Source organism: Rutilus rutilus (genome assembly GCF_951802725.1).
Source record: "Rutilus rutilus genome assembly, chromosome: 14".
NCBI lineage: Eukaryota > Metazoa > Chordata > Actinopteri > Cypriniformes > Leuciscidae > Rutilus > Rutilus rutilus.
The window spans coordinates 723,423-749,471 of record NC_140219.1 but is presented as its reverse complement, the minus strand read 5'-3'; the positions used below and the strand labels follow the sequence as shown (position 1 = coordinate 749,471).

Sequence of the window (26,049 nt, the reverse complement as noted above, 5' to 3'; positions counted from 1 at the left end):
GAGATTTGGTGTACAGGTTTTTGGTCCAATAAGTAATAGAAGCTGCCGAAGGATAGTCCGACAATATGGGGCTGAAAAGCCAATCAGAGAGCACCATTCTTGACATTTTCTTATCATTTTCGACATTTGACCAATCAGAGTACAAGAAAATGTCAATGGCACGTTTACGCTTATCACCACTAGGTGAAGTCAGGAAGCTAGCCAAGTCAATCAAGTTGCCGAACTGAGCTGAAGGTGTACGAAGTAATGACATAATCCTCAGGGGCGTCAGAGGTCAAAAACGTTCAGCAGACGTCGAGCATCACTGTCACAGAGGAGACAGCATCATTTTAACAGAGGACTGTGAAACATATTTTTCAGTAACTTTAACGGTATTTTCGGACAACAGGTAAGAACGCATAATGTAATTGTATATTTTGTATATTTGAATATGTCATGTGTGCTTTTTTAATCCCATAATGCCATGTCGGACGCTGACTGGATTTCAAGGCTAAAAAAGTTTGCCATAAGTCACCGGGGCCCGGTGTCGTCCTGATGCAGGTCCGGGAAGAGAGGTACTGGGGGCGAGCGCTGGTAGTGCCAGGGACCAATCGTCCAGTGCTCCGGGGAGGGCGGGCCACTCTAACCAATGCTCTCAGCTGCCCGGGAAAGCATGGCCATCAGCTCTGGATCTGACTCGACTAACTCTGGCGCTCCTGAGGGAGGCAACGTTTTACATACTTCGTTTGTAGTAGTCTGAGGAAGACTATAGGTGTGTTGGACATCAGCTGGATGTTGTGTATTCATTCACCCACCGAACTGACCGAAGTGAATATCCCACATCTGCAGTGACTGACAGCCGCACTTCTCCTCAAACAGGAGATTCATCCGCGCTCGCGTTAAAGGAGCCGATGCACAACCCTCATAAAGATGATAACTCCGCTAATAACTGCAGTTGCAGGTTTCAAACAGAGATGGCGACAGAGAGGCTAAATTTACACACTGCCTGATTAAAATGAGCCCCACCATTAGACCTAGCAACAACTTTAAACATGAACACATACTCACTAAATATAATCCAGTAATATAATCTGAAATGTGCCATTCTGCACTTTTACTCTTGATATTTTAAGTGCATTTTGATTTGTATTTTACTTAAGATGATAGTTCAAAAATACATTTCTGTTATCATACTAATCTCATTTATAGCATTCCACACATATATGATTTTCTTTCTTCTGTGGAACATAAAGGTTATTTCGAGACTTATTATTCAAGACTTTTCCATGTCCCTCAACGATATGATTTTTGGCTTCCTTATCATAAACACAATGGCTCATTTCACTGATTTACTTAAGTAAACTCAACACCAGTAATATTTATTATACATATAACATATTTAGCCTACACTGTAAAAAGTGATTATTGTGTAGTCCCGTAAATCAAGAGATCAGATTCAGGAAACTCACATGTCTCTTTACTAGCATTACATGTTCTCTTCCCCTCTTACACACACACCAGTTCCCCACATAATACACCAACTCCCCCTAGTGGGCATTTACCCATCAACTTTATTAAGTGAACACAACATCTCCCCAAGACTTCATTGATTACATCTGTACTGCAGCTTCACTGAACATTAACAAAGATACAAAACAGTATATCAGTTCATTCAAAGGTTTCCTGATTTGATTTATTTTTCAGTGACCCAAATGCAGAACAATGCTCTAATAACCAAGCATGTTTAAAATGAAAATTTTTTAACACTTTACAATAAGGTACATTAGTTAGCATGAGTTAATGTATTAACTAACATGAAATCAAGTCAAGTCATCTTCATTTATATAGCGTTTAACTTTTAACGTTTAATTTACAGAGAATGACGTTGATCCCCCAGAACAGTTTCTCAGATGTGTCTCACGTTACCTCCAAACGTAGTAAACACAGCTCACGCAGCAGGAGTTATATACGGCATCTGCATGTATTCAAGTGGAGGCGGAAAAGGTCACTTATGGCACATGCTGTATTGAAGACCAAACATGAAGCTCAGGAGGAGGAAATGAGATGGAAAAAGGAACAATTGTAGTTGGATGCTCAAATAGCAGCTTCAACCACAAAGATCGCTGTGTTGCAAAGGTCTGATAATCAAAGCAAATGTTCACGCAGTTCAAATTCAAATTCAAAGGGTGATTAATGTAAGTGATAACCAAAATGTTGATTCTTCTCAGTCAAAGGGTTTGAATCCCAGTGAAAATGAGTATGTACCAGTGAATTCAATGGCAGTGAAGCAGCTGGAGCAGTTTGTGTCTCTGCCTCACAACTCATAACAGAGAATCAGAGGACAGGATGGAAAGATCAACTAATAATCCACACATCTGAACAATCTAATTTCCATAATTCTGCTCAAGGCAATAAGGGAGTCCATCAAGTGCCACATTTTCTTCCTCCTCATGGTGATCCTCTGCTTGAAGTCTTGAAAAAGCAAGATGAATTAACAATTTATCTTATTCAACAACAACCAAATCATTGTATCTTATACCAAAAAGGGAGATCTCAGTCTTCGATGTACACAGCCGTGGCCAAACTTTTTGAGAATGACACAAATATAAACTTTCACAAAGTCTGATGTCTCAGTTTTTATGATGGCTATTTGCATATACTCCAGAATGTTGTAAAGAGTGATCGGATGAATTCCAATTAATTGCAAAGTCCCTCCTTGCCATGAAAATTTACTTGATCCCCAAAAAATGAAATCTTGTTAACACAGGTGAGAGTGTTGAGGAGGACAGGGCTGGAGATCACTTTGTCATGCTGACTGTGTTAGAATAGCAGACTGGGAGCTTTAAAAGGAGGGTAATGCTTGATATCATTGTTCTTCCTCTGTTAACCATGCGGTTACCTGCAAGGAAACATATGCAGTCATCACTGCTTTGCACAAAAAGGGATTCACATGCAAGGATATTACTGCTAGTAAGACTGCACCTAAATCAACCATTTATCGGATCATCAAGACCTTCATGAAGAGTGGTTCAATCGTTGTAAAAGGCTTCAGGGTGCCCAGGAAAGTCCAGTAAGCGCCAGGACCGTCTCCTAAAGTTGATTCAGCTGCGGGATCTGGACACACAATGAGGCCAAGACTTTTGGAGGTCAAGAAGGGCAGCAACAAAGTCACTTCTCTACATGAAAAACATCAGGGACAAACTGATGTTCTGCAAAAGGTACAGGGATTGTATTGCTGAGGACTGGGGTAAAGTCATTTTCTCTGATGAATCCCCTTTCCGATTGTTTGGGGCATCCGGAAGAGAAATTGCTCAACCATCTGTACTCACGAAATAGGTAATTCCAAGATTGTAAAACACAGAATCATCACATCAGATGAAATCCCTGTTAGGAAGAGAGCATACAGAGTGTCAGTACCCAGACAACAGTTCATTGACAATGAAATTCAAGAGCTGTTAAGCAAAAATATTATTCGTCTCTCAGTTTCTCCATGGGCTTCACCGGTTGTCATTGTACCTAAAAAGTGAGGTGATTTAAGATTGTGTGTGGATTACCGTGGATTGAACGCAAAAACCTACTTGAATGGCTATCCCATGCCCCAGATTCAAGAGATATTGGAGACTTTGCATTGAGCATCGATATTCAGCGCTCTAGATCTGAAGAGTGGATACTGGCAGTGGGAGATGGAAATGTATTCCCAAAACTTCATTCGTAACAGCAGCAGGGCATTCCGAATTCTTGCGCCTTCCTTTTGGCCTTAAAAACTCTGCAGCGTCATTTCAAAGGTTGATGGAGTGTGTTCTCAAAGACATTAGAGGGAAGTGTTGTTTTATTTACATAGACGATATAGTAGTATATTCGAAAAATGAACAAGAACACTCACAACACCTGAATCAAGTCTTCAGCTGTCTCCAACAAACCGGTCTTACGTTGCATCTCAAGAAGTGTAACCTTGTGCAACGATCACTCTCCTTGGTGCAGCTATCTGTGATTCCCCATTACACCAGTCTCTCAAAGATTTATAAAGATTCTTAGGATTGGCTGGATGGTACCACCGTTTTATTCCAAATCTATCTGAAAAAGATGCACCACTCCATTCACTAAAGAAGAAGAAAGCCACGTGGACATGGGCCGAGGCATGTCAGCAGTCAATTGAAAGATTTAAACAAGATTTGTCTAGAGCCCCTGTTCTTATCCCTCCTGATTTCAACAAACCTTTCAAGGTACAAACTGAAGCAAGTGAAATTGGCCTTGGAGCTGTGTTGACACAAGAGCTTGATGGACAAGAACATGTGATTGCATATGCATCTAGACTTAGATCTTAGAGGAGCAGAGCAGTCATACTCAGTATCCGAAAAGGAATGTCTTGCAGTTGTGTGGGCTTTAGAAAAATGGAGAACGTATTTGGAAGGAAAACCGTTTTAGGTAATCACTGATCATGCCGCTCTAATTTGGGTCTTCCAACATCGTAAACCTTCATCCAGATTAATACACCATGGTACAACTGTAATACCCACGCTATCAAGAGAGAAACTCGTAATCTAGAGTGCACATGGAAACAATCTCATTTAGATGTCTTTAGAATCACGTGGAAAGACAGCACTTCCCATATAAAAAGGCTCTAAAAGCAGCATATCTGCAACCTAATAGAAAATAACCAAAACAATCCAAGATTTTTATTTAGTACAGTGATACAGACCTCACCTGAACAAAAGATTCCATTACAATTTAGTAGTAATGACTTTGAAAGCATTAGAAATACAATAGTATTGCCCCACAAGAACAGTTGAAATGCTTTACAACTATAGGACAGGAAGAGCTAAATAAACTTAGCACTGGATCTAAACCAACATGCTTATTAGATCCAATACACACTAAACTACTGAAAGAGTTGATACCTGTAGCAGAAGAGCCTCTTCTCAATATTATGAACTCGTCTTTATCTCTACGTCATGTTCCAAAACTGTTCAAGATGGCAGTTATTAAGCCTCTCGTAAAGAAATCACAATTAGATCCAAATGAATTAGCAAATTACAGACCTATTTCAAATCTTCCATTTATGTCTAAAATACAAGAAAAATTGTGTCCGCTCAATTGTAAGAAAATTATATCTATGAAAAATTTCAGTCAGGATTCAGGCCCCATCATAGCACCAATTTTATCATCTCTACACTAGGGGTTTCACAACTACTGATTTTTGCTAGTCGACTAGTCGTTAAAGTATTTATTCATTAAATTGACGCATTACCACATTGAGCATTGTTAAGGAAGACACAGAGGAAGGAGTTCTGGTGAATCATTGGAAATGTATTTTTGAAATTCAGAAATAACATAATAAATAAATTCATCAGTTATTCTTTTCATCAACATGTGTTAATACAAAAACAGCAGCATTCATTTAAAACATTCTTGTAATTAAAACATTCTTGTAATGAACCGCGCCACACCACACGCATCAGCGAACGTTGCAGATAAACATTGCCACATGGCTAGCCTCAGACAATAACATTGTCAACATTACAACTCTGAGTTTTGCATATAGTTTTAACTACATTTTTCATTGCATCTTTAAGCAAATATCATTTAAGCATGTATAGACCAATATTTTACCTAACGTAACCTCGGTTCTCTCTAGAAGAGGGAACGAGTATTGCGTAACCTGCCGTGCTCGCGCCCCGAGCTGGTCTCGCTTCAGTCGATGAAAACCAGCGTCATTGCCACGAACGGTTGCTGTTGGCAATGGGTGTTTCATCCTATTTCTGTTATGCTGCCTTGAAACTATATGTATTGTGAAAGCGCTATACAAATAAATGTGAATTAGCTCACTGGACAATTCGACTTCAAGTCTATGACTTCACGGTTAAGTACAGAAAAGGGCAGTGTAAGATTGTACCAGACACCTTATCCCGAAGTTTTGACACTACCTCAACACACATGATTGCCATGGTCAAAGCCACCAGAGATTCTGAAGCCTCAGCCAATTTGCCTGTTGACTGGTCAGGCATTAATACAGCACAACAAAATGATTCAGAGGTACAAGAGTTGTGCAAGAAGGCTAAAATCACAGACAAGTTCAGATCCATTTAGACTGCACTGTTATTCAAAATGGATTCCTGTTCCGCAGTGTCCCAGATGGACGAAAAGGGCCAAAGTTACTGCTAGTAATGCCTGCTTGTTTACCACCTGAGTTTTTAAGAAATGCAAATGACCACCCATCAAGTGGGCACTTGGGTCGACTTAAAACGCTACTGAGATTGATGGAAGTTGCTTACTGGCCAAGTTTGAGGACTGATGTATGGAAATACGGCAAGGAATGCCAAACCTGCCAAAAGTATAAACCAACCCTCTCCAAGTTGTCAGGCTACTTACAGTCTACTCCTGCTATAGAGCCTGGACACATGTTGGGTGAACATTTGTTAATCATAGTTGACTACTGTTCAAAACGGGTTGAATTGTTTCCGCTACATGTTGTAAAAGCACCTCAGTTGGCATGTAAATCCTCATTAATGAGATTTTCACAAGGTGGGGAACCGCGTTCTACCTACTGTAGTATCTGACAGATGGACACAATTCACCTTGAATCTCATAAATCTTGTTGGCAAACAATGGCAAACAATGGGGTGTCTTTCAAAATGTAGCAGTATGAGTTTAACGGCCAATCGCTGCCACAGCCCCCCTTAAACCATTGTACCAGTTACTTTAACTTTATCTGATTGCTGCACGTCCATCCTGGAGTGTTGCTTGGCTAACGTGCATATTTTGAACATTGTATCACCGACTCTACTCGATCGCTGCATGCCCGCTCTGGACAGCTGTTAATGTGTACGTTTGGAATATTTATACCAGCAACTCTACTTGATCACTGCACACCCGTTCTGCCTTCACGGCCACTGGGCAATCACGGCCATACGGTTGAATGTGTGAGCCTTCAGTTTTATACGTGGGCCAGTATTTTAAACTGTTTGAATGCAGCTAAACAGTTATAATTTAGTTAAGAGGTTTATTTTCCTTTTCATTATTTTGTTTTCAATTTAGTTAAAATTTGCATTATGGTTTGCTTGTTTGTTTCTTTATCAGTGACTTTAGTTTCTCATTAGATAAACTAATCCAGCTAATGCATTTTGTCTTATTCTGTCTTATTACTGAATTTGTTTTTCCTTGGCCAAGGTCTCATTGTACTTAAAACCATATTCATTATTTTGTTTTTCTTGGTTTGAGAAGTGTTTTAGAATTTATGCCTTATTTTTCTAGTGTACTGCCTTCTGGAACCATTGCTGGTTCTGGCAGATTGGTTATTTTGTGATTTAAGATTATTTTAATTTGTTTGTTTTTTCATTTAAATATTACATTGATTTTCTTTCTGTTGAGTGAATCCCCCTTGGATCGTGTGTGTGTGTGTGTTTGTGTCCGTTTCAGTTGCTGAGAGCCAAGGTGGTGGTGTTGGTGTCCGGGTGGTGGTGTCCCCTTCCTGCGTGCTGTGTTATCTACCCCGTTTTCTTTGCTGTGTTCACTGTTGTGTTTTTCAGTGTTTGTGTGTTGACGTGGGTGACTTTTCCTGGGATTCTTTCCTGCCTTCGTGACTCCTTTCTCCTCCACTGGTAAGCCTCAGCAGCAAGTATGAATGTGTTCTAAATTGTGTTTTTAAATTATTGAAATAAAGTTTTTTGCCCATTTTCAAAATTGAACCTTCTCTGGCTGTATTGTATGCGTACCTGTGTGTCCTCAAGTGTATTAGTAATATTGCAATTAGGAAATAGAGAAAATCATTCTCTGGGTGAAAGTCCCAGGGTGGCGTAGTCTGTGTTTTTGGGGCAGGTTCTACCTAGACTATAACCTCCTCTGTTTTTGTCTGCTCTCGTGCCGCCACAAAAAGTTGACCAAAGCATATCATCCTCAAACCAACTTAACAGAATGCATTAACAGGACACTTAAAACCATGATCGATTCATATATGAAAGACAATCATTGTAACTGGGATAAGTGTCTCTCAGAGTTCAGGTTTGCCGTTAACACCGCCTGGCAAGAGACTACTGGATTTACCCCCGTTGAAATTGCTTTGGCGTAAACTAAAAGGACCACTAGAAAGAGCTCTAACCAAACCACCCGATCCTAGCAATCCCACTTATGATTCAGTGGAGAGACAAGAGAGCCTCATCCAGCTTGTTAAAGAGTATTTGCAACGAGTTCAGGCTAAGCAGAGACACCACTATAATCTGAGAAGAAAACAGGCTATCTACAAAGAAGGTGATCTTGTCTGGGTTCGTACCCACCTTCTGTCAAAAGCTGATAATGGTTTCATGGCTAAGCTCCCATTAAAATGGAGAGGTCCTGCCAAAGTGTATAAGTGTTCGGATCCTGTAAATTACATTATTTCTTTCCTTGATAATCCGGACATTTTTGATACTTGTAATGTTCAAAACTTAAAGCCTTTCTATGGAAGTCCAGTCATCCAATGAGGGGGATGATATATATATATATAGGGCCTGTTCTCTTCCTCACCACTAGGGGCACTAGAGGACAACATGTTTGTGTATAAATCAGATCATATGGTAGAAGGAGTGAGTGCAGCATGGAAAAGCTGAAGCATGGCATGAATCATGTTTTTTCTTAAACATTTTACATAACTCTTTATAACAGTCATAATGTATGCTTACGTACCACTAGTCTTCTGCATCTGACCTTCGCTTCAACTGCCCACCTTCTATGCTGTCTGTAAATAGTGTAGTTTTTTGTTTTCTGTTATAGTGTCTGGCATCTGTAATCTCATGTTTTGGACTGAGCAAATGTCTACTGTCCATTTATTATATTTGAACTGACTGTTTGTTCTTTACTGCTATTGTGAAGCGTCCTTGAGAAAGCGAAATTGAAAACTGCAAAAACTGGTGAAACTAGCAAAACACACTTGCGTCAGGACGCCTGGTGCTGGATTGCACTGTATGATAGGGCCCAGGTCTGTTTAATTAATGTTTTGAGATTAAATATAGTTAAATAAAGTTATCAGCAGCCATATCACCCTGTAGCCCAAGACTGGTCACCCACTGAAGCTAAGCTGGTCAGAGTCTGGACGGGAGACTCCTGGGTAATCCGGGTTTCTGCTGGGAGAGGTGTGAGAGTGAGTGAGGCCAGTAGGGGGCGCTGCTCACCCTGTGCTCTGTGCGGGTCCTAACGCCCCAGTGTAGTGACGGGGACACACACTATACTGTCAGAGAGCACCGTCCTTCGGGTGAGAGATGTTAAAGGGATAGTTCACCCAAAAATGTAAATTCTGTCAGTAAATGTAAATTCTGTGTGGGGTGGTGTGGCGCAATGGATAAGACACATGCCTTTGGTGTGAGAGACCCGGGTTCGAATCCACTGTGAGACACCAATGTGTCCCTGAGCAAGACACTTAACCCCTAGTTGCTCCAGAGGCGTGCGACCTCTGACATATATAGCAATTGTAAGTCGCTTTGGATAAAAGCGTCAGCTAAATGAATAAATGTAATGTAAATGTAAATGTAATTACTCTCCCTCATGTTGTTCCAACCCTGTCAGACCTTCGTTCATCTTCGGAACAGAACATAAGATATTTTTGATTAAATCTGAGCGCTGTCTCACTCCTCCATAGGCTTCTAAGGGAATGGAAATTGCTGGCCCAGAAAAGTTATTAAAGAGATCGTTAATATAGTCCAAGTGACTACAGTGGCTCAATCTTAAGTATATCAAGCGACGAGAATACTTTTTGTGCGCAAAAAACCCCCCCAAAATAACGACTTTATTCCACTATTCATTTCCTTCTCTCTGGGCCTCGAGTTATTTCACGTAGTATAACTGTGCAGTGCGTCAGTGTTGTGCGTCACACGCATCACACACATGACCAGTGTCACGTTAAAATAATATATTGAGTTTTATGATTGAGTGATGTCATTTCCACTCACTGATGGCCAATCGCGTCTCGCTCTCTAGAACAGCTTTGGACTTGATCGAGACAGAAATGATACACTGTAGTGTGTGTGTGTGTGTGTGTGTGTGTGTGTGTGTGTGTGTGTTTATTAGGGCTAAATTTTCTCATTTTAGATTAAGTCACACAAAAGTCAAGGCAAGACGAGTTTATTAATATAGCACACTTCATACACAATGGTAATTCAACATGTTTTACATAAAAAGGGTTTACAACAAATAATGTAATAAGAAATAAGAAAAACAAAGAATAATACACTGATTAAAATTGATTTCAAATGTAATTAAAGGAATAAAAAGAGGAAATAATTATGTGCTTTAATCCTATTATTATTCATTATTCCATGAAAAGTGTTTCTATATACACTAACCAAGCCTTAAATTTGCATCGATTCCCTTTAAACATGAACATTTATTTACCGTTAATTAATAACTTCTTAATGTTTTGATGAACATTAACAACTCCTTTAATACATGGTTTAAAATACATCAGATACAAGTTGTTAACGGATGAAAAACCATTATCTAAATCTTTACATATGAGCTAATAAAAAAATTATTTGTTAATTTCAGTAACAATGATTGAAGAACTCACTATTTGTATATAGTCTGTTAATGTGTTAACGATACTATTAATAAACTATGAATTAACTAACAGTTAATGATTTTTATTTTATTAAAGTTTATTAAAGTGTTACCATGGAATGTTGTAAGGGCCGTTCACAACAAGAACAATAAATATAACTATATTTGCATCGACACCAGCTGATGATATTGTTTGTCTATATCGTTATCACTATAGTTGTGGTGTGAACTCTCATATTCTTTAATATTAAGAATGAGTTTTAGAACTATATCTTTATGGTTATCTTTATAGTTATCGTCCTTGGTGTGAACGGGCCTTAAGACACAAATTAATGGATAAAAAAAACGTATGATGATTAAAATGATTAATATTGTAACGGTCACCAGCTGGAGTGCCTTCGAGAGCCACCAGAGGCCACTCCACACTAGACTGTGATCACTCCTTCAAACACTACATTTCCCATAATGCACTGCCCGGACTCATCAGCACTCATCTCTTTCACCTGTTTCTCATCACCTTGTTTCACTCACACCATAAATACCTAGTTTTCACATTCACTCATCGCGAAGTCTTGTTGTACTGTTAGTCTGCATTTCTGAGCGTTTATCCCGTGTTTGTTTTCTGTTCTTGACCCTGGACTGTTTATTGGACTCTGTTTATTGTTGCCTGCCTTGACCACTACCCGTTTACTGGATTTCAAGTTTGGATTACCCTTTATTTAATAAAGCTGCGTTTGGATCAATCTTCATGTCTCGGAGCATTCATAACAAATATAATTATATAATGAAGATTAATAGTAGATTAGTAAGTATGCCGGATACAGGTGAAACCCATAAGTTTTACACAGAAAGCAAATTAAATGAAAAATAAATGTGAATTGAATTGGATATAGAAAAGGAAAAAAAAAATTTTTTTTTTACTGAATTCTTTTGTTTGTTTAAATGCAAACCAATATTTTTTTCCCATAATGTTACAGTTGGAATTATCATAGCACAATACTCCATATGTAATTTGTTATTTATCTTTATGTTGTGGTTGAAACATGTCAGTGGTTAATATGATGGGATAGAAAGACCTGGGGCCGTATTCACAAAGAATTTTAAGGCTAAAAGTAGCTCTAACTGGCGAATTTAGGAGCAACACCTAAAAATAATGGGCGTGTCACTCGTAACTTTAGGACTCCTAATTTTTTTGACTAAGAGTAATTCACGAAGCATTTTAGCCCTAAAAGTAGCACCTAAGCCTGAGACAGCTTAAAAGAAGTCGAGAGGACTCCTAACTCACTAAGACCTTCACAAACCGCTTTCTGTGGCATTTCACGTTGCGATGTTTTGAAATGCGTATGCGGCGGCTACAGGAGCTTCCAATCGCGAGGGAACAATTCTGCATTGTAGGCATAACTAGGGATGCAATAACGCCACCAACAACAACCAAAACTAGGCTACTCATTGCATGTTAACTAATTGTAAAGTTTCATTGTGAATCAAATTAAAATGTTCTTCTCTTTGCAAACGTAGGCAGAGGCATATAGTGTCAGATTAATTCAATAATGTTGCAAAGATATTGCATCAATCCATATGTTTCATTAGGCTACTAGGCTATTTGTTTTGCCTTACTCTTTATTCATTTAGGCTATTTATTCAGTTATTCATCATCTTCCGTCCTTCGCACTACTTGTGTAGCGCATGCATTCTCAGACCTGTCACCTGTCACTCATCATCATAGGGGAGGGGTTTGGAATCATTCCCGCGTTACAATCATCAGCCAATCAAGGTGGTCACTTCAGTCAAGCTCGTGCATGAGTAATGACGTCATCCATAGCAACGAAGACTCACTCTTAGTTTAGGAGTTGTCATTTTTCTTTACTAAGAGTAGGTCTGAAAGGCGTTGTGAATAACTTTTAAGAGAAAACTCCTAGCTGAAATCTTTTAGTGTGATTTAGGAGTACTCCTAGTGGTAAGATAAAATGCTTTGTGAATACGGCCCCTGAACTGTTCTAAAAGTGCTCAACTAAAAGTTCCTTCAACATGAAAAAAAGTTGTCTGGTCTTGGACATTAAACTGCCCCGCTCAGGGTCACTCATGGTACTCCATATCAGGACTGACCCAGAGGCCGTTCAGCTGATTTATCTACGGTTTCTGTCAAACAACAATCTAAAGGCTCTGAATAACTCAGAGTACATGTACCTATTATAGGTGTTCACAGTCATCCAGGTTCCATCAATTGTGTAGGCATACTGTCTTCGCCACTCTACTGGCCTTGATGGACTTTCGTCTCGGCCCAAACAAGCAGCCAGGTGCACAGTAGCTGTTTTACCTTGGATCATGAGTATAAATGATGTTGCAAATATGAACATGAACAGGGGGATCTTTCCGAATGCATTTACCAGATCTCCTGGGACAACATATGGAATAATAACACGGTCTTCTATTTCCATGCCTCTATTCATCCAATACTGATGAAAAAATTCCCATACTGTTTCGTCAGGGGTCACAGGGGCTAGATGGATCACTGGGATGTCGTGGAGAGATTCTCGCATGCTGTTCCAGTGATCTGGCAAAGGGTTCGGCTCACAATTAGTCATATCGACAAACATTCTGTCTGTCACTCGTATGTTCCCCTGAGCAATTGCAAATGCAGCACTGGAGTTAATTCTGCAGTTCCACGGAGAGTAGAGAATGGTGTCTCTGATGTTATGTGTGGGCACCAGTCCTCCTGCTGGCATAAACCGGTCGACAATACTGCCATGAGCCACAAACACAATGTCTATGTGATCTTCGCTAGGGTTTCTCAAATCCTCAAGAATGTGACCCAAATTCTCCAGAAAAAATCGTAGCAGATTCAGAAATTCAATCTGATGAGTTAATCCCTCAAGCCAGGAGACAACCGTGTCGTCTGTACATGTTCCCATGATATAATCAATTATTCTCTGTCCATTTTCATCCATGCTGAGAGAATATCCCCCCAAGTTCTCGATGATCCCCTTCATTTGGACCAATTTTTGGATGATTTCGCTGTAATGAGAAAAGTAGTACTGTCAGTCAATCAGTTACCTCAGACCTTCATTATTGTTTGCATTTTCAAAATTGCAGCAGCTTTGGCCAAGACAGATAAATTAGTAGAAATTAAAAATGTGGGTAACACTTTACAATAAGGTTCATTAGTTAACTACATTAGTTAGCATGAACTAATAATTAACTGCACTTCTACACTTAAAATAATCTAAGTTATGTATTGTTAATGGGAGGATATGTCCTCTAAGTGATAACTATTCATCAGTATCTGTCAAGGGTAAAGCGTGGTTGACTTGTTCCATATGACTGCCTACAAATATGTGACTTATTTGAAGTATTAGTTCCAAATCAATTAAGTAAAATGGCAAATTGTATGGATTTGATTGGAGAAAGAAGCAGAATTCCAGATCATTCTTTACTGTGATTAATTTTTTTTATAAAGATTGAGGCTCATTGTCATGTAGCTTATCAGGAGAGTTTACAAAATTCATCCACAAAAAGTAAAGTCAGCAGGATTTTCCCAGCTAACTTTTTATTCTCGAGTTTACAACAATCAACCCTTTTGAAAATAAAGAATGATATACAATTATGTTCTAGAGAGCAAGAAAATTTTGATAACTGGTATGTCAGCTTTTGTAATTTGATTGAAGAAGACATAGAGTTTGAGGTCAAAGCTGGAGACAATTATAATTTTACATGCCATTAATTAGGAACAAAGAGTTAAAAGAACTGTGGCAATCTATGCGTAAAGCAGAAAATATGTTTCTGAACTGCTCAAATAATTATATAGAAAAGAAGAAACTATTAGAAACATTCAAGAATAGTCAGAATAGGTTTGATAAAAGATACAGATTCTATAAAAGACGTTATCAAAGAGGACAGGTATTAAACTTGAAGAGAATCCAAACGTCTGACCCTAAGAGATTTTGGGCAGAAATGAATGAACGAGGGCCAAGACGTAGTTGGAAAATCCCCATGGAAGTGCTGGGTTATGATGGTAATTTAATGACTGAGCTGTCTGATATAATCGATAGGTGGGAGAAAGACTTCAAAGGTCTCTTCTCTAGTGAGACTTTTGATTTTGATGGGGTACTACGAGGATATATGTCAGAGGAAAAATGTAGAGGGCCACATTTTAAATGGGGAATATTGGATAAATGAGGATCTTAATAAGAGTATTAGAAAAGAAGAAGTTAAAATGGCCATTAATAAAGATAAGTTGGGAAAAGCGACGGGCCTTGAAAATATACCAACTGAAATACTAAAAACGCCCAAACTATTCGATATTTTGTTTGATTTATTTAAATGATGTTATGAATCCGGCAAAATACCATCTATGTGGCTTAAATTTATTATTGATCCGATACCAAAATCCCAAAATGAGGATCCGAGGGTGCCTTTGAATTATAGAGGGATTAGTTTAATGAGCACAGTTTATAAATTGTATTCTACAATACTTAATGAGAGGCTCATGGTGTACCTAGAGAAAGAAGAGATCCTCGTGGAAGAACAAAATGGGTTCTATAAGTCTTGATCACATTTTTGTATTGTCTACAATTATAACTAAAAGAATAAGTGAAAATAAGCCAACATATTCGTGCTTTACTGATTTTCAAAAAGCTTTTGATATGATCAATAGGGATCTGTTAGCATATAAACTTATTGAGTACGGGGTAAATGGACATTTTTATTGGGCTCAGAAGTCTGTTTATCACAAGCCCATAGCATGTGTTAGATTAAATGAAGTAAACCCAAACTGGTTCCCAACATCATCAGGGGTAAAACAGGGTGATGCTTTGTCCCCCACTTTATTTGCAATTGATATAAATGAGATGGCAAAGGAAATTAAAGCATTGAATTGTGGGTTAACCTGTGGAAATGAAATGATAAGTATTCTTCTGTACGCGAATGACAGTTTTACTGTCTCCCTCTGAAGATAATATGCAGCGGATATTCTCCTATATTGATGATTGGTGTAATAAGTGGAGACTGTTTATCAATAGAAAGAAAACAGAAATAATTCATTTTAATTCATTTTAGAAACTACTCGCAGCATCTATGAGTTTAAAATTGGGTCACACAAGCTGAACTTTGCAGACTCATATAAATATGTAGGTTTCTATATTGATGAACATATGAACTTTAGGAAAGGTTTTGGCTGATTCTGCACGTCCGAATTATTGGTAAAAGCAAGAATCTGAAAGACATAAGTTTCCAAACTTACTCTAAATTGTTTCAAGCTTGTGTGTGCCCTATACTTGATTATATTGTGGGGGTTTGAGGACTTAGAAACACATATCTAATTGTGAATTAGTGCAAAATAGTGCCATAAGATATTTTCTGGGTGTACACAAATATGCTCCAACATTGGCAATAGTGGGAGACATGGGAATGGGAATCATGTGAGGCTCGTTGGAAGATATGTATGGCCCAGTTATGTAATCGTTTATTAGATATGGACGCAAATAGGTTGACGAGGAAAATATTTCTCTGGGATAAACGTATTCTTGGTCCTTGGTCTAAAGATATATGCAAACTGTTTTGTAAATATGGGTTTGGTGAGTTGTTTTCTAATAATGAAAAGCTGAATATTGGTTTGTTTATTAAATCTGTGTTTGTTATAGATAAAGAGCAGTGGGCTGACAATTTATGGGCTAAGCCAAAATTGCGTATTTTTGTGATGATAAAGCCAGAATATGGCACAGAGAATTATGTATATAACTTGTCAAAAAGGCAAAGTGTGCTCAAGTGAGATCTGGTGTTTTACCTTTGACTGTTGAAACAGGACGATATGTTAATTTAGAAGAGGAAAAAATGATCTGTCCCATGTGTTGTTTGAATGATATAGAAAATATGTTCCATTTAGTTTTTTACTGTCCATTTTATTGTGAACCACGTGATTTTTTTGTTTTGTAAGATAAAATCAGAGATTGATTTGGTAAATATGGATGATGCTCAAAGACTGTTGGCTGTTCACATGTGAAACATAAATTAGCCAATTATCTTGAGAAAGCCTGGGAGAAGAGGAAACAAGCTCTCTATCGAGATGATCTGTAGATGAGGATTTGTTTGTATATGCTGTGTGTGTGTGTGTGTATGTGTATGTATACATGTGTGTATGTATATATTTGTATTCGGGTATTTCTCCGAATGATTTGTATATGCGACCGGAAGATGTTTGCTAAATAAGTTTGTGGTGTCTTGTAATCCCATGGATGGGCCAAATGTTTGGCATGACACAGAAATAAAATTTAACTAATTAGTTGGCTATTTTTATTAACTAACATTAATAAAGATTATTAAATACTGTAACAAATGTATTGCTCATGGTGAGTTCATGTTAATTAATACTAATGTTAACCAAAGAACCTTATTGTAAAGTGTTACCAAAATGTGTAGAAAATAAAATATCCTACTGCATTGCATCCAGCTGTTCCTTTAGCTTTTGTCGGCCGTCCAGTATTTGCCTGGCTGAATCCCGTAAGAACTTGCTGGCCTCCGTGACCCGATTGCCCTTTATTAGTTCTTCAGTCTTCACAATCAGGTCATACAGACAGATGCCTACACCAATCACACCCAGTGCCTAGAAAGAAAGATACAATCACAAAATTACTGTCTAACATATCAATGCAATGCAGTGAATATTTCATATACATTTTTCGCAATTTTCTTCAAATGTGATGCTTGAGGAAAGAAAGCTGATACCCTTGATCCTGCTTTAACAGCAGCTTTAATGCCAATGAGTTCGATGTTCTTCACCATTTCTGTGGCCGACACCTTCAGGCCACTCGTGATCACAGAGGAACTAACAAGGCTCATAGCTTGGCAGATAAAGCGTGTGGCCTCGGCTGGAGCCAGTCCACCTGGTGTCATGTGACGAAAGAACGTGGCCCTGTTGAAACCTCTGAGAAAGTCTAGGGGTACGGGAGTATCACTCCTTCTGGCCAGAGCCGACATAAGTTGAGTGGTGAACTCACAGTCCAGCTCATCAGCATGAGCCCCGAGCGGCGCTCCTGCACACCTGTCCTTCAGATCTCGCAGTTGCTTCTGAATGCTCGTGCCAACCTTCTCATCTTCCTTAATTAATTCAGTAGCTTTATTAAAGGTACTGCTGGACAAACCTGCCTCTACCAATGTGGAAGTGATACTGAATAGAGTGCCTGCTGTTGCAGCAGCCAATAGAGGGCTGGCCAGACCTCCGGTTAAGATAGTGGCAAGCAGTGCTCCAGATAATGCGCCCACAGTTGTGGCAGCTCCGACCACCTGAGCGATGTTGCTGCCCTGATGAACATTTTCCAGCTCTTGCGCCAGTTCCAGCAGCTTTCCTGCACATTCCTTTCGGTTCTCCAGCCAGGGAAAGAGCGAATCACATAAAATACCTGCTGCCTCCATGATTAGAGCAGGATCTGTGAAGAGAGAAAATTACATATATTTCTCAAAAATAATCACAAATAATCATTTGTTATTTACAGTAACAATGAATGAAGATCGTCTAGGTTACTAATGAAACCTACGTCAGACGTGCGCCAGGTGGGGAACGCACATGTGGAGCAGATAGCGCACGTATCCCGTCCTAGGAGGGGAGTGGGTCCCCATTGTTACTGGCTACTTGTGGCGAGTACAATGGAGGACAAAGGCTCTACATGAAGATTGTAAAACCTTAAAAATATGTGTTAGGTGTCACCCAGCCCACAGCTCTACAAATGTCTGGTAGCAAGGCGCCGTGCACCAGCGCCCAGGAGGAGGCAACACTCCATCGGGAATGAGCGCTCACCCCAAGGGGGATTGGCTGGTCTTGGGCCTGATATCCCAAAACTATGGCGTCCACTATCCAGTGGGACAACCTCTGCTTGGAGACAGCCTTTCCCTTCTGCTGGCCTCCATAACAGACAAAAAGCCGTTCTGAGGTCCTGAACCTCTGCGTTCAGTCCACATATAGGTGCAAAGCACAAACGGTACAAAGCAAGGCAAGGGCTGGGTCTGCCTCCTCCAGGGAGCCTTGGGCACATATCTTGCCCAGGGTTTCAGGATTACGTAAGAGTTGGCCGGTCCAAATTCCAGGCACGATTCATTGACCCCACCCTCTTAACAGAAGCCAGTGCAGTCAGGAGCGTCGTCTTAAGAGACAGGATTTTAAGCTCTACTGACTGCAGTGCTTCGTAGGGTGCTCTTTGTAAGGCTGCTAAGACCAAGGAGAGGTCCCAAGAGAGTACAAGGTGAGGGTGGGGAGGATTTAACCTTCTTGCGCCCCTCAGGAACCGAATGATCAGGTCGTGCTTGCCCATGGACCATCTACTGCATCGTGATGTGCGATGCAACATACACTTTCAGGGTGGAGGGAGACAACCTTCGCTCCAGCTATTCTTGCAGAAAGGAAAGGGGGTAGACTACTTAGCTCTGATAACAGAACACTCTAAATTGTAATATGGTATCATGCACTTTCTGTAAAGTTGCTTTGAAGTTATGAGTATTGTGAAAAGCGCTATACAAATAAACGTGAATTGAATTGAATATAGTGTTCGCAAACAATGCTGTTAGCAACTCGAGGCATTTGATGTGCCAGTGCAGACGAGACAAGACGAGAGCGGCGTGATTCCGGCTGCGGATGCGTTTCGTGAAATCATTTCAGTGGAACCGTTCCACCATGAGGCGTGCTGTCAGGTTGGCTGAGTCCAACTCCATTCTGACAAAAGAGATAAACTGCATGGGGAAGAGTTTGCTCTTTTCCCAGTTGACCCAAAGCCCCAGATGGCTGAGGTGCTGGAGCACCAGGTCCCTGTGTTCGCACAACTGCTCTCGCGAGTGGGCTAGTATGAGCCATTCAAGATATGAAACTATGTGTCCCTTCAAGTCGATCACTGCAAACCAATCCTTGGGTTAAATGCATTTGAAAATGCGTCTCTGCGTTAGCTTTTTGAACCGGAGCTTGTGAAAGCCCTATTCAAAACATGCAGGTCCAAGGTCGGTCATAATCCACCACCTTTCTCGGGTTACAATGAAGTATGGGCTGTAAAACCCTGACTTCATATCGGCTGGAGGGACAGGCTCTATCACATCCTTCTCCGGTAGGACTTCTGCAAGCAGAACAGAAACATCCTTGTCTAGCACTGAGGTGGACTTAGGGATGTGCATCTCCATAGCTGATGCGATGCGATACGCAACTCACACTCGGCTCTGAAGAGAAAGCTTGAATGTGCGAGTGCAAGACCGCCTCCTTATATTCCTCATATACTTCTGGGTGTGCCATGGCAGATCTTACACGGCAGTGTCCATCGGCTCGTTTAGTTTACACTCAAAGATGATTGGTGAGATCCCAATTCATCAGTTCACGTCTGACGTAACGTCGAATGTCTGACTGACAGGGAACTCGCTATTTGTAGATAGCCTGTTAATGTGTTATAATAATATCTTATACTATATAACATAGCCTTTTTTGATAAATGACGTAGCAGATCTGTCTGCAGTTTTTAAAGCAGCTTTAATGTTGTAACTTTTTAAAAATTGCTATAACAAGTAATGTTGTATTTCATACTGTAATTTAACTCCTGTATAGAATAGCACTATACTGTGGTGCAGAAGTCTGTTTGTGATAGTTGTGATTTGCCGTTTTCTTCAGCATCAGCATTTACAGGGTTAATGAGGAGAGTTTATGAAGTGCGTATGAGAAAATATAAGAGCTGTGTGGGCTAATGTGCCTGATGTTACTGCTGTTCTGCATTAAAACTTTAAACAAAAAGCTCCTTTGTTCGTCTTTATTAAGACATTACAATATGGGAGAGTGGGGGACGATTTTATTGGAAAGCTAACATTTTTATATGTAGCCTATATTTCTGAAATACATTCGGCTACATGGACACAGTCACCTCTGATAGCAGAACACACTAAATTATAATGTAGACATGCATTTTCTGTAAAGCTGCTTTGACGCAATGGCGTATGATGACATATTTATTCAAATGGCACAATATATCATCTAAAGATTACAGTAATGCATGCCTGATGTTATTTAATTCTACAGGTTGTAGATTTTGCTCTGAGCCACATAGACACAAAATCATTCACGATTCGGGTGTACTCAGACAATTAGCAAAGTCTATTTAGGAAAAATAAACTAGTCATAAATACAGATAAGAATTTGAAGCACGATAAAGAGATAAAGTAGACCGGAGAATAAACGAGTAGCCTAGTCAAAAAAAGAGTTCAAATCAGCAACGGTGGATATAAAAAATATACTGTGATGTTTGACTTTTAGGAAAATCCAGCTGAAGTCCTAAAGATTCTTGAAGTTCGTCTAAAAAATTAAATAAAAACACTGACAGTGTCGGCAGATTTGAGTACTTTCACTGAGATCACAAAACAACAATCCCAAACTGAGGTTTTGTTGCTTTTGTTTCATTTTTAAAACTGTTATAGGCCTACATTGAATGTTATTAATGGTGAATAAATCTATGAAAATGTACTTACGTGTATGTTCCAGTAAAGTAATCTGTCTTTAAATTCCAGCAGCCTGAGAACACGAACCTTCACTCGATTTGACTGAATTAAAGTTTGTGTCGCTGAATATTTTTGAGAATAGGAGGATGAGCTGGGCGGAGAAAGGTCAGGAAAACTTTGTAGAGACTTTTTTATAGCCTAGACTAGAGCAAGGTCTAATACAGAGACCGAAACTATTCTGTTCTGTTTGCCTATGTTCTTTGTGCCCTGGTCACTGATTTAATTAACCCATTCGTACTTACTTTTCTCTCCCTGTGTACTTAAACGCTTGAGTTCTGTCGGATCATTGTCCGTTATGGTTTATGGTTAGGCTATGTGGTTTTGTTTCTGTGTCTTCGATCTCTGCATGTTAGGTTGTTAAATAAAGACCTTTTCCGTTTATGGGAACACAAAACATTTGCGAAAGAACGCAAAAGCACTGACATATCATTTTGCCTCCCATTTCCTAATGTCTTTCTATCGCCTTGTCCCTTAGGGGTGATTTACACTAGCCGAAACAGGTAAGGGTCGACTGCTGCTTCAGCGGTAGCGTGGCCGAGCGGTCTAAGGCGCTGGATTAAGGCTCCAGTCTCTTCGGGGGCGTGGGTTCGAATCCCACCGCTGCCACATGTTTTTCATTACATCGCTACATTACTCTGCGTCACATGGTTAGATTTAAATAACAATAAATAAAACGATGAACATGATTACATTATTTAAAGAAATAATAAATTAATACATTTAGTTAAAATAATATATTTTATATACTCTATACTATTTAAGTGTTTTTACACTTTTAACACTACTTTTCTTATTTTTATTAAAGACAACTTTTAGTTATTTATTTAGTTTGATCAAAGTTATTTATTGTGATATATTCAAATCAAAATTATTTATTTGAGTCATTTTTATTTATTTATTTTAATCAAATGTGTTAGCAAATTTATTATTTATTTAAATAAAAAATATTTATTTTAATTCTGTTCATTATTTTCATATTATTTTTATTTAAATAACCCTTTTAATAAAATTATTTTAATCAAATACCTGTATTCATTATTTTTCAAATCAAATTTAATTTTAATCAATTTATTAATTTATTATTTTGATTTAAATCGCGTTTTAGTTATTTAGTTCATCAATTCTTCATTTTAAATATTCAAATCAATTTTATTTTAATAAAATGTATTAATTTATTACATAAATCAATAAAAATATATATTTATATTAATCATTTTATTCATTTTAATCAAATACTTTTTAATCAAATGATTTAAATCAAATAGCTTTATTCATTATTATTTATTTAAATTAAATTTCCTTTTTATCAATTTATTATTTCATTATTTCATTTGAATCGCGTTTTAGTTATTTAGTTTAATTATTCTTTTATTTTATATATTCAAACCAAATTTTATTTTAATAATGTATCATTTTAATCAAATGCATTAATTTTTATTATTTATTTAAATAAAAGTATATAAGTATGTAAAAAAATTATTTAAATAACATATTTTTATTAATGTATTTTAATTTAATTAATTAATTAGTTGTGTGTATTTTACTTGTACAGTTGTTCTCCGCTGCTGTAAAGGATCAAACTCGCAGTGTGTCCTCTAGATGGCGCTGAAGGTCCGCGCTTGTTTTGCTTTTTCTCCTTCTCCTGTTTCCTGTGTGCGGTATAAACTTCCGGGTCGTCGCTCCCTCAGTAGCGCGCATCCGCGGTTGTGCTGTTTTCGGAGGTTCTGCTGGACCGAGTTCTGCTGGTGTGGGTTCCGAGTGTGTGGCGATGGCGGCTCTTCACCCCGGAGACCCGCAGCTGGTGTCGATGATCGTCAATCACCTGAAGACGGAGGGCCTGTTCGACCAGTTCCGCAGAGACTGCCTGGCGGACGTGGATACAAAGGCAAAACACTCATTTACTTCACAACAACACGACTTTACCATGATTTTACCTCAGGAACCACAGTAATAGCATGGTATTATCTGAAGTGCCCAGTCTCTGATGTCACCGTCCGATACTATCACAGAACTAATCATGTATTTATTGATAATCGATCACGAGAGTCCTGTGATAAACCGATCAGTCACGGGTTAATGTTAAATCAGCATCGATCAATAATATCAATATCTGCCAATAATATGTCTTAATTAAGTTAGATGATATTTAAATGCTCAGTTTTATGATCAAAGCATTAATAATGCAATGCAATAATGCAATGCAATGATGACTGACAGATGAACAGATAACCCTTCTTCAAAAGCCTGATGATCATATTTGATACTCGTGATGTTTATATTAAATGATGTCTGGATAATGAAGTAAATCTGCTTCAGTCCAGCTGAAATATTAACAATATCAAAGTTATTCTCACGTTTACTTGATAAACTCAGGTCATATTTGACAGCAGAAAGAACATGTTTGTACAGTTATACTGAGAGACTTGTACTGGATAAATAAGATTATAGTGTAATCTGTGATGTTTGATAAAGAAGGTTATAGTTTGATCTGTGATGTTTGATAAAGAAGGTTATAGTTAATAATGTGTGGTGTTGTTCTCCTCAGCCGGCGTATCTGCACTTGCGACAGCGGGTCGATAACTTCGTGTCCAATCATCTGGCCAATCACACCTGGAGTCCACAGCTCAACAAGAACCAGCTGAGGAACAGCATCAGACAACTGGTCCTGCAGTACGTCTGTGTGTGTGTCTGTCTATGTCTGTCCGTCCGTTTGTTTGTTTGTTTGTTTGTTCGTTTGTTCGTTCATTTGTTTGTCTGTCTGACTCTGTCTGTGCGATCATCTGTTTGTCCATTAGTTTTTTTGTCTGTCTATTTGTCTGGTCGTCTGTCTGTCTGTCTATACTTTTGTTTGTTTGTTTGTCTGTCCATTCGGTTGTATGTTTGTCTGTCTGGTCATCTGTCTGTTTGTCTATCTGTCCTTTTGTCTGTTTGTCTGTCTGGTCATCTGTTTGTACTTTTGTTTGTCTGTCTGTCCTTTTGTCTGTTTGTCTATCTGTCCTTTTGTCTGTTTGTCTGTCCATTCGTTTGTATGTTTGTCTGTCTGTACTTTTGTCTGTTTGTCTGTCTGTCCATTCGTTTGTCTGTCTGTCCTTTTTGTCTGTTTGTCTGTCTGTCCATTCGTTTGTATGTTTGTCTGTCTGTACTTTTGTCTGTTTGTCTGTCTGTCCATTCGTTTGTCTGTCTGTACTTTTGTCTGTTTGTCTGTCTGTCCATTCGTTTGTCTGTCTGTACTTTTGTCTGTTTGTCTGTCCATTCGTTTGTCTGTCTGTACTTTTGTCTGTTTGTCTGTCTGTCCATTCGTTTGTGTTTGTCTGTCTGTACTTTTGTCTGTTTGTCTGTCTGTCCATTCGTTTGTCTGTCTGTACTTTTGTCTGTTTGTCTGTCCATTCGTTTGTCTGTCTGTACTTTTGTCTGTTTGTCTGTCCATTCGTTTGTCTGTCTGTACTTTTGTCTGTTTGTCTGTCTGTCCATTCGTTTGTGTTTGTCTGTCTGTACTTTTGTCTGTTTGTCTGTCTGTCCATTCGTTTGTCTGTCTGTACTTTTGTCTGTTTGTCTGTCCATTCGTTTGTCTGTCTGTACTTTTGTCTGTTTGTCTGTCTGTCCATTCGTTTGTTCGTTTGTCTGTCTGTACTTTTGTCTGTTTGTCTGTCTGTCCATTCGTTTGTCTGTTTGTCTGTCTGTCCATTCGTTTGTGTTTGTCTGTCTGTACTTTTGTCTGTTTGTCTGTCTGTCCATTCGTTTGTCTGTCTGTACTTTTGTCTGTTTGTCTGTCCATTCGTTTGTCTGTCTGTACTTTTGTCTGTTTGTCTGTCTGTCCATTCGTTTGTATGTTTGTCTGTCTGTACTTTTGTCTGTTTGTCTGTCTGTCCATTCGTTTGTATGTTTGTCTGTCTGTACTTTTGTCTGTTTGTCTGTCTGTCCATTCGTTTGTCTGTCTGTCCTTTTGTCTGTCCATTCGTTTGTATGTTTGTCTGTCTGTACTTTTGTCTGTTTGTCTGTCTGTCCATTCGTTTGTCTGTCTGTACTTTTGTCTGTCTGTCCATTCGTTTGTCTGTCTGTACTTTTGTCTGTTTGTCTGTCTGTACTTTTGTCTGTTTGTCTGTCTGTCCATTCGTTTGTATGTTTGTCTGTCTGTACTTTTGTCTGTTTGTCTGTCTGTCCATTCGTTTGTCTGTCTGTACTTTTGTCTGTTTGTCTGTCCATTTGTTTGTCTGTCTGTACTTTTGTCTGTTTGTCTGTCTGTCCATTCGTTTGTCTGTCTGTACTTTTGTCTGTTTGTCTGTCCATTCGTTTGTCTGTCTGTACTTTTGTCTGTTTGTCTGTCTGTCCATTCGTTTGTATGTTTGTCTGTCTGTACTTTTGTCTGTTTGTCTGTCTGTCCATTCGTTTGTCTGTCTGTACTTTTGTCTGTTTGTCTGTCCATTCGTTTGTCTGTCTGTACTTTTGTCTGTTTGTCTGTCCATTCGTTTGTCTGTCTGTACTTTTGTCTGTTTGTCTGTCTGTCCATTCGTTTGTTCGTTTGTCTGTCTGTACTTTTGTCTGTTTGTCTGTCTGTCCATTCGTTTGTATGTTTGTCTGTCTGTACTTTTGTCTGTTTGTCTGTCTGTCCATTCGTTTGTATGTTTGTCTGTCTGTACTTTTGTCTGTTTGTCTGTCTGTCCATTCGTTTGTATGTTTGTCTGTCTGTACTTTTGTCTGTTTGTCTGTCTGTCCATTCGTTTGTATGTTTGTCTGTCTGTACTTTTGTCTGTTTGTCTGTCTGTCCATTCGTTTGTCTGTCTGTCCTTTTGTCTGTTTGTCTGTCCATTCGTTTGTATGTTTGTCTGTCTGTACTTTTGTCTGTTTGTCTGTCCATTCGTTTGTCTGTCTGTACTTTTGTCTGTCTGTCTGTCTGTCCATTCGTTTGTCTGTCTGTACTTTTGTCTGTTTGTCTGTCCATTCGTTTGTCTGTCTGTACTTTTGTCTGTTTGTCTGTCCATTCGTTTGTCTGTCTGTACTTTTGTCTGTTTGTCTGTCTGTCCATTCGTTTGTCTGTCT

The 26,049-nt window shown here is 38.9% G+C and overlaps 2 protein-coding genes across 4 annotated transcripts in view; one reads left to right on the top strand and one right to left on the bottom strand.

The window, feature by feature from the left end:
• Nucleotides 1-11,428: 11,428 nt before the first annotated feature.
• Nucleotides 11,429-21,197, bottom strand: LOC311304124 (uncharacterized protein). The gene is made up of 4 exons (XM_084430984.1): nucleotides 20,983-21,197; nucleotides 17,224-17,924; nucleotides 16,935-17,101; nucleotides 11,429-13,518 (listed from the first exon to the last, which is right to left on the bottom strand). The coding sequence occupies exons 2-4, from the start codon at nucleotides 17,908-17,910 to the stop codon at nucleotides 12,630-12,632; spliced, it is 1,743 nt and encodes a 580-aa protein (XP_084287110.1). The 5' UTR covers nucleotides 17,911-17,924; nucleotides 20,983-21,197; the 3' UTR covers nucleotides 11,429-12,629.
• The window catches only part of bod1l1 (biorientation of chromosomes in cell division 1-like 1), a 33,062-nt gene continuing 28,099 nt past the window's right edge, over nucleotides 21,087-26,049 (top strand). For 2 of the 3 annotated variants that reach the window (XR_014629884.1, XR_014629885.1), the window contains exons 1-2: nucleotides 22,665-22,897; nucleotides 23,558-23,682. Coding sequence is in view for 1 of the 3 variants with exons in the window: in XM_084430983.1 (XP_084287109.1) it covers nucleotides 22,781-22,897; nucleotides 23,558-23,682 (242 nt within the window). In the remaining 2 variants the exon portion in view is untranslated. Of the gene's footprint in view, nucleotides 21,118-21,487; nucleotides 21,513-22,664; nucleotides 22,898-23,557; nucleotides 23,683-26,049 lie in introns of those variants that run through there. The other variant, XM_084430983.1, reaches the window with a different exon arrangement.

Bases quoted from the DNA above. Each gene is read 5' to 3' on its own strand.
- LOC311304124 (XM_084430984.1), bottom strand. From the start codon at position 17,910: ATGGAGGCAGCAGGTATTTTATGTGATTCGCTCTTTCCCTGGCTGGAG. The intron at 17,102-17,223 runs GTATCAGCTTTC...CTTTCTTTCTAG, and splicing joins CTGTTAAAGCAGGATCAAGG to GCACTGGGTGTGATTGGTGT. The intron at 13,519-16,934 runs GTAGGATATTTT...TTCTCATTACAG, and splicing joins GAACAGCTGGATGCAATGCA to CGAAATCATCCAAAAATTGG.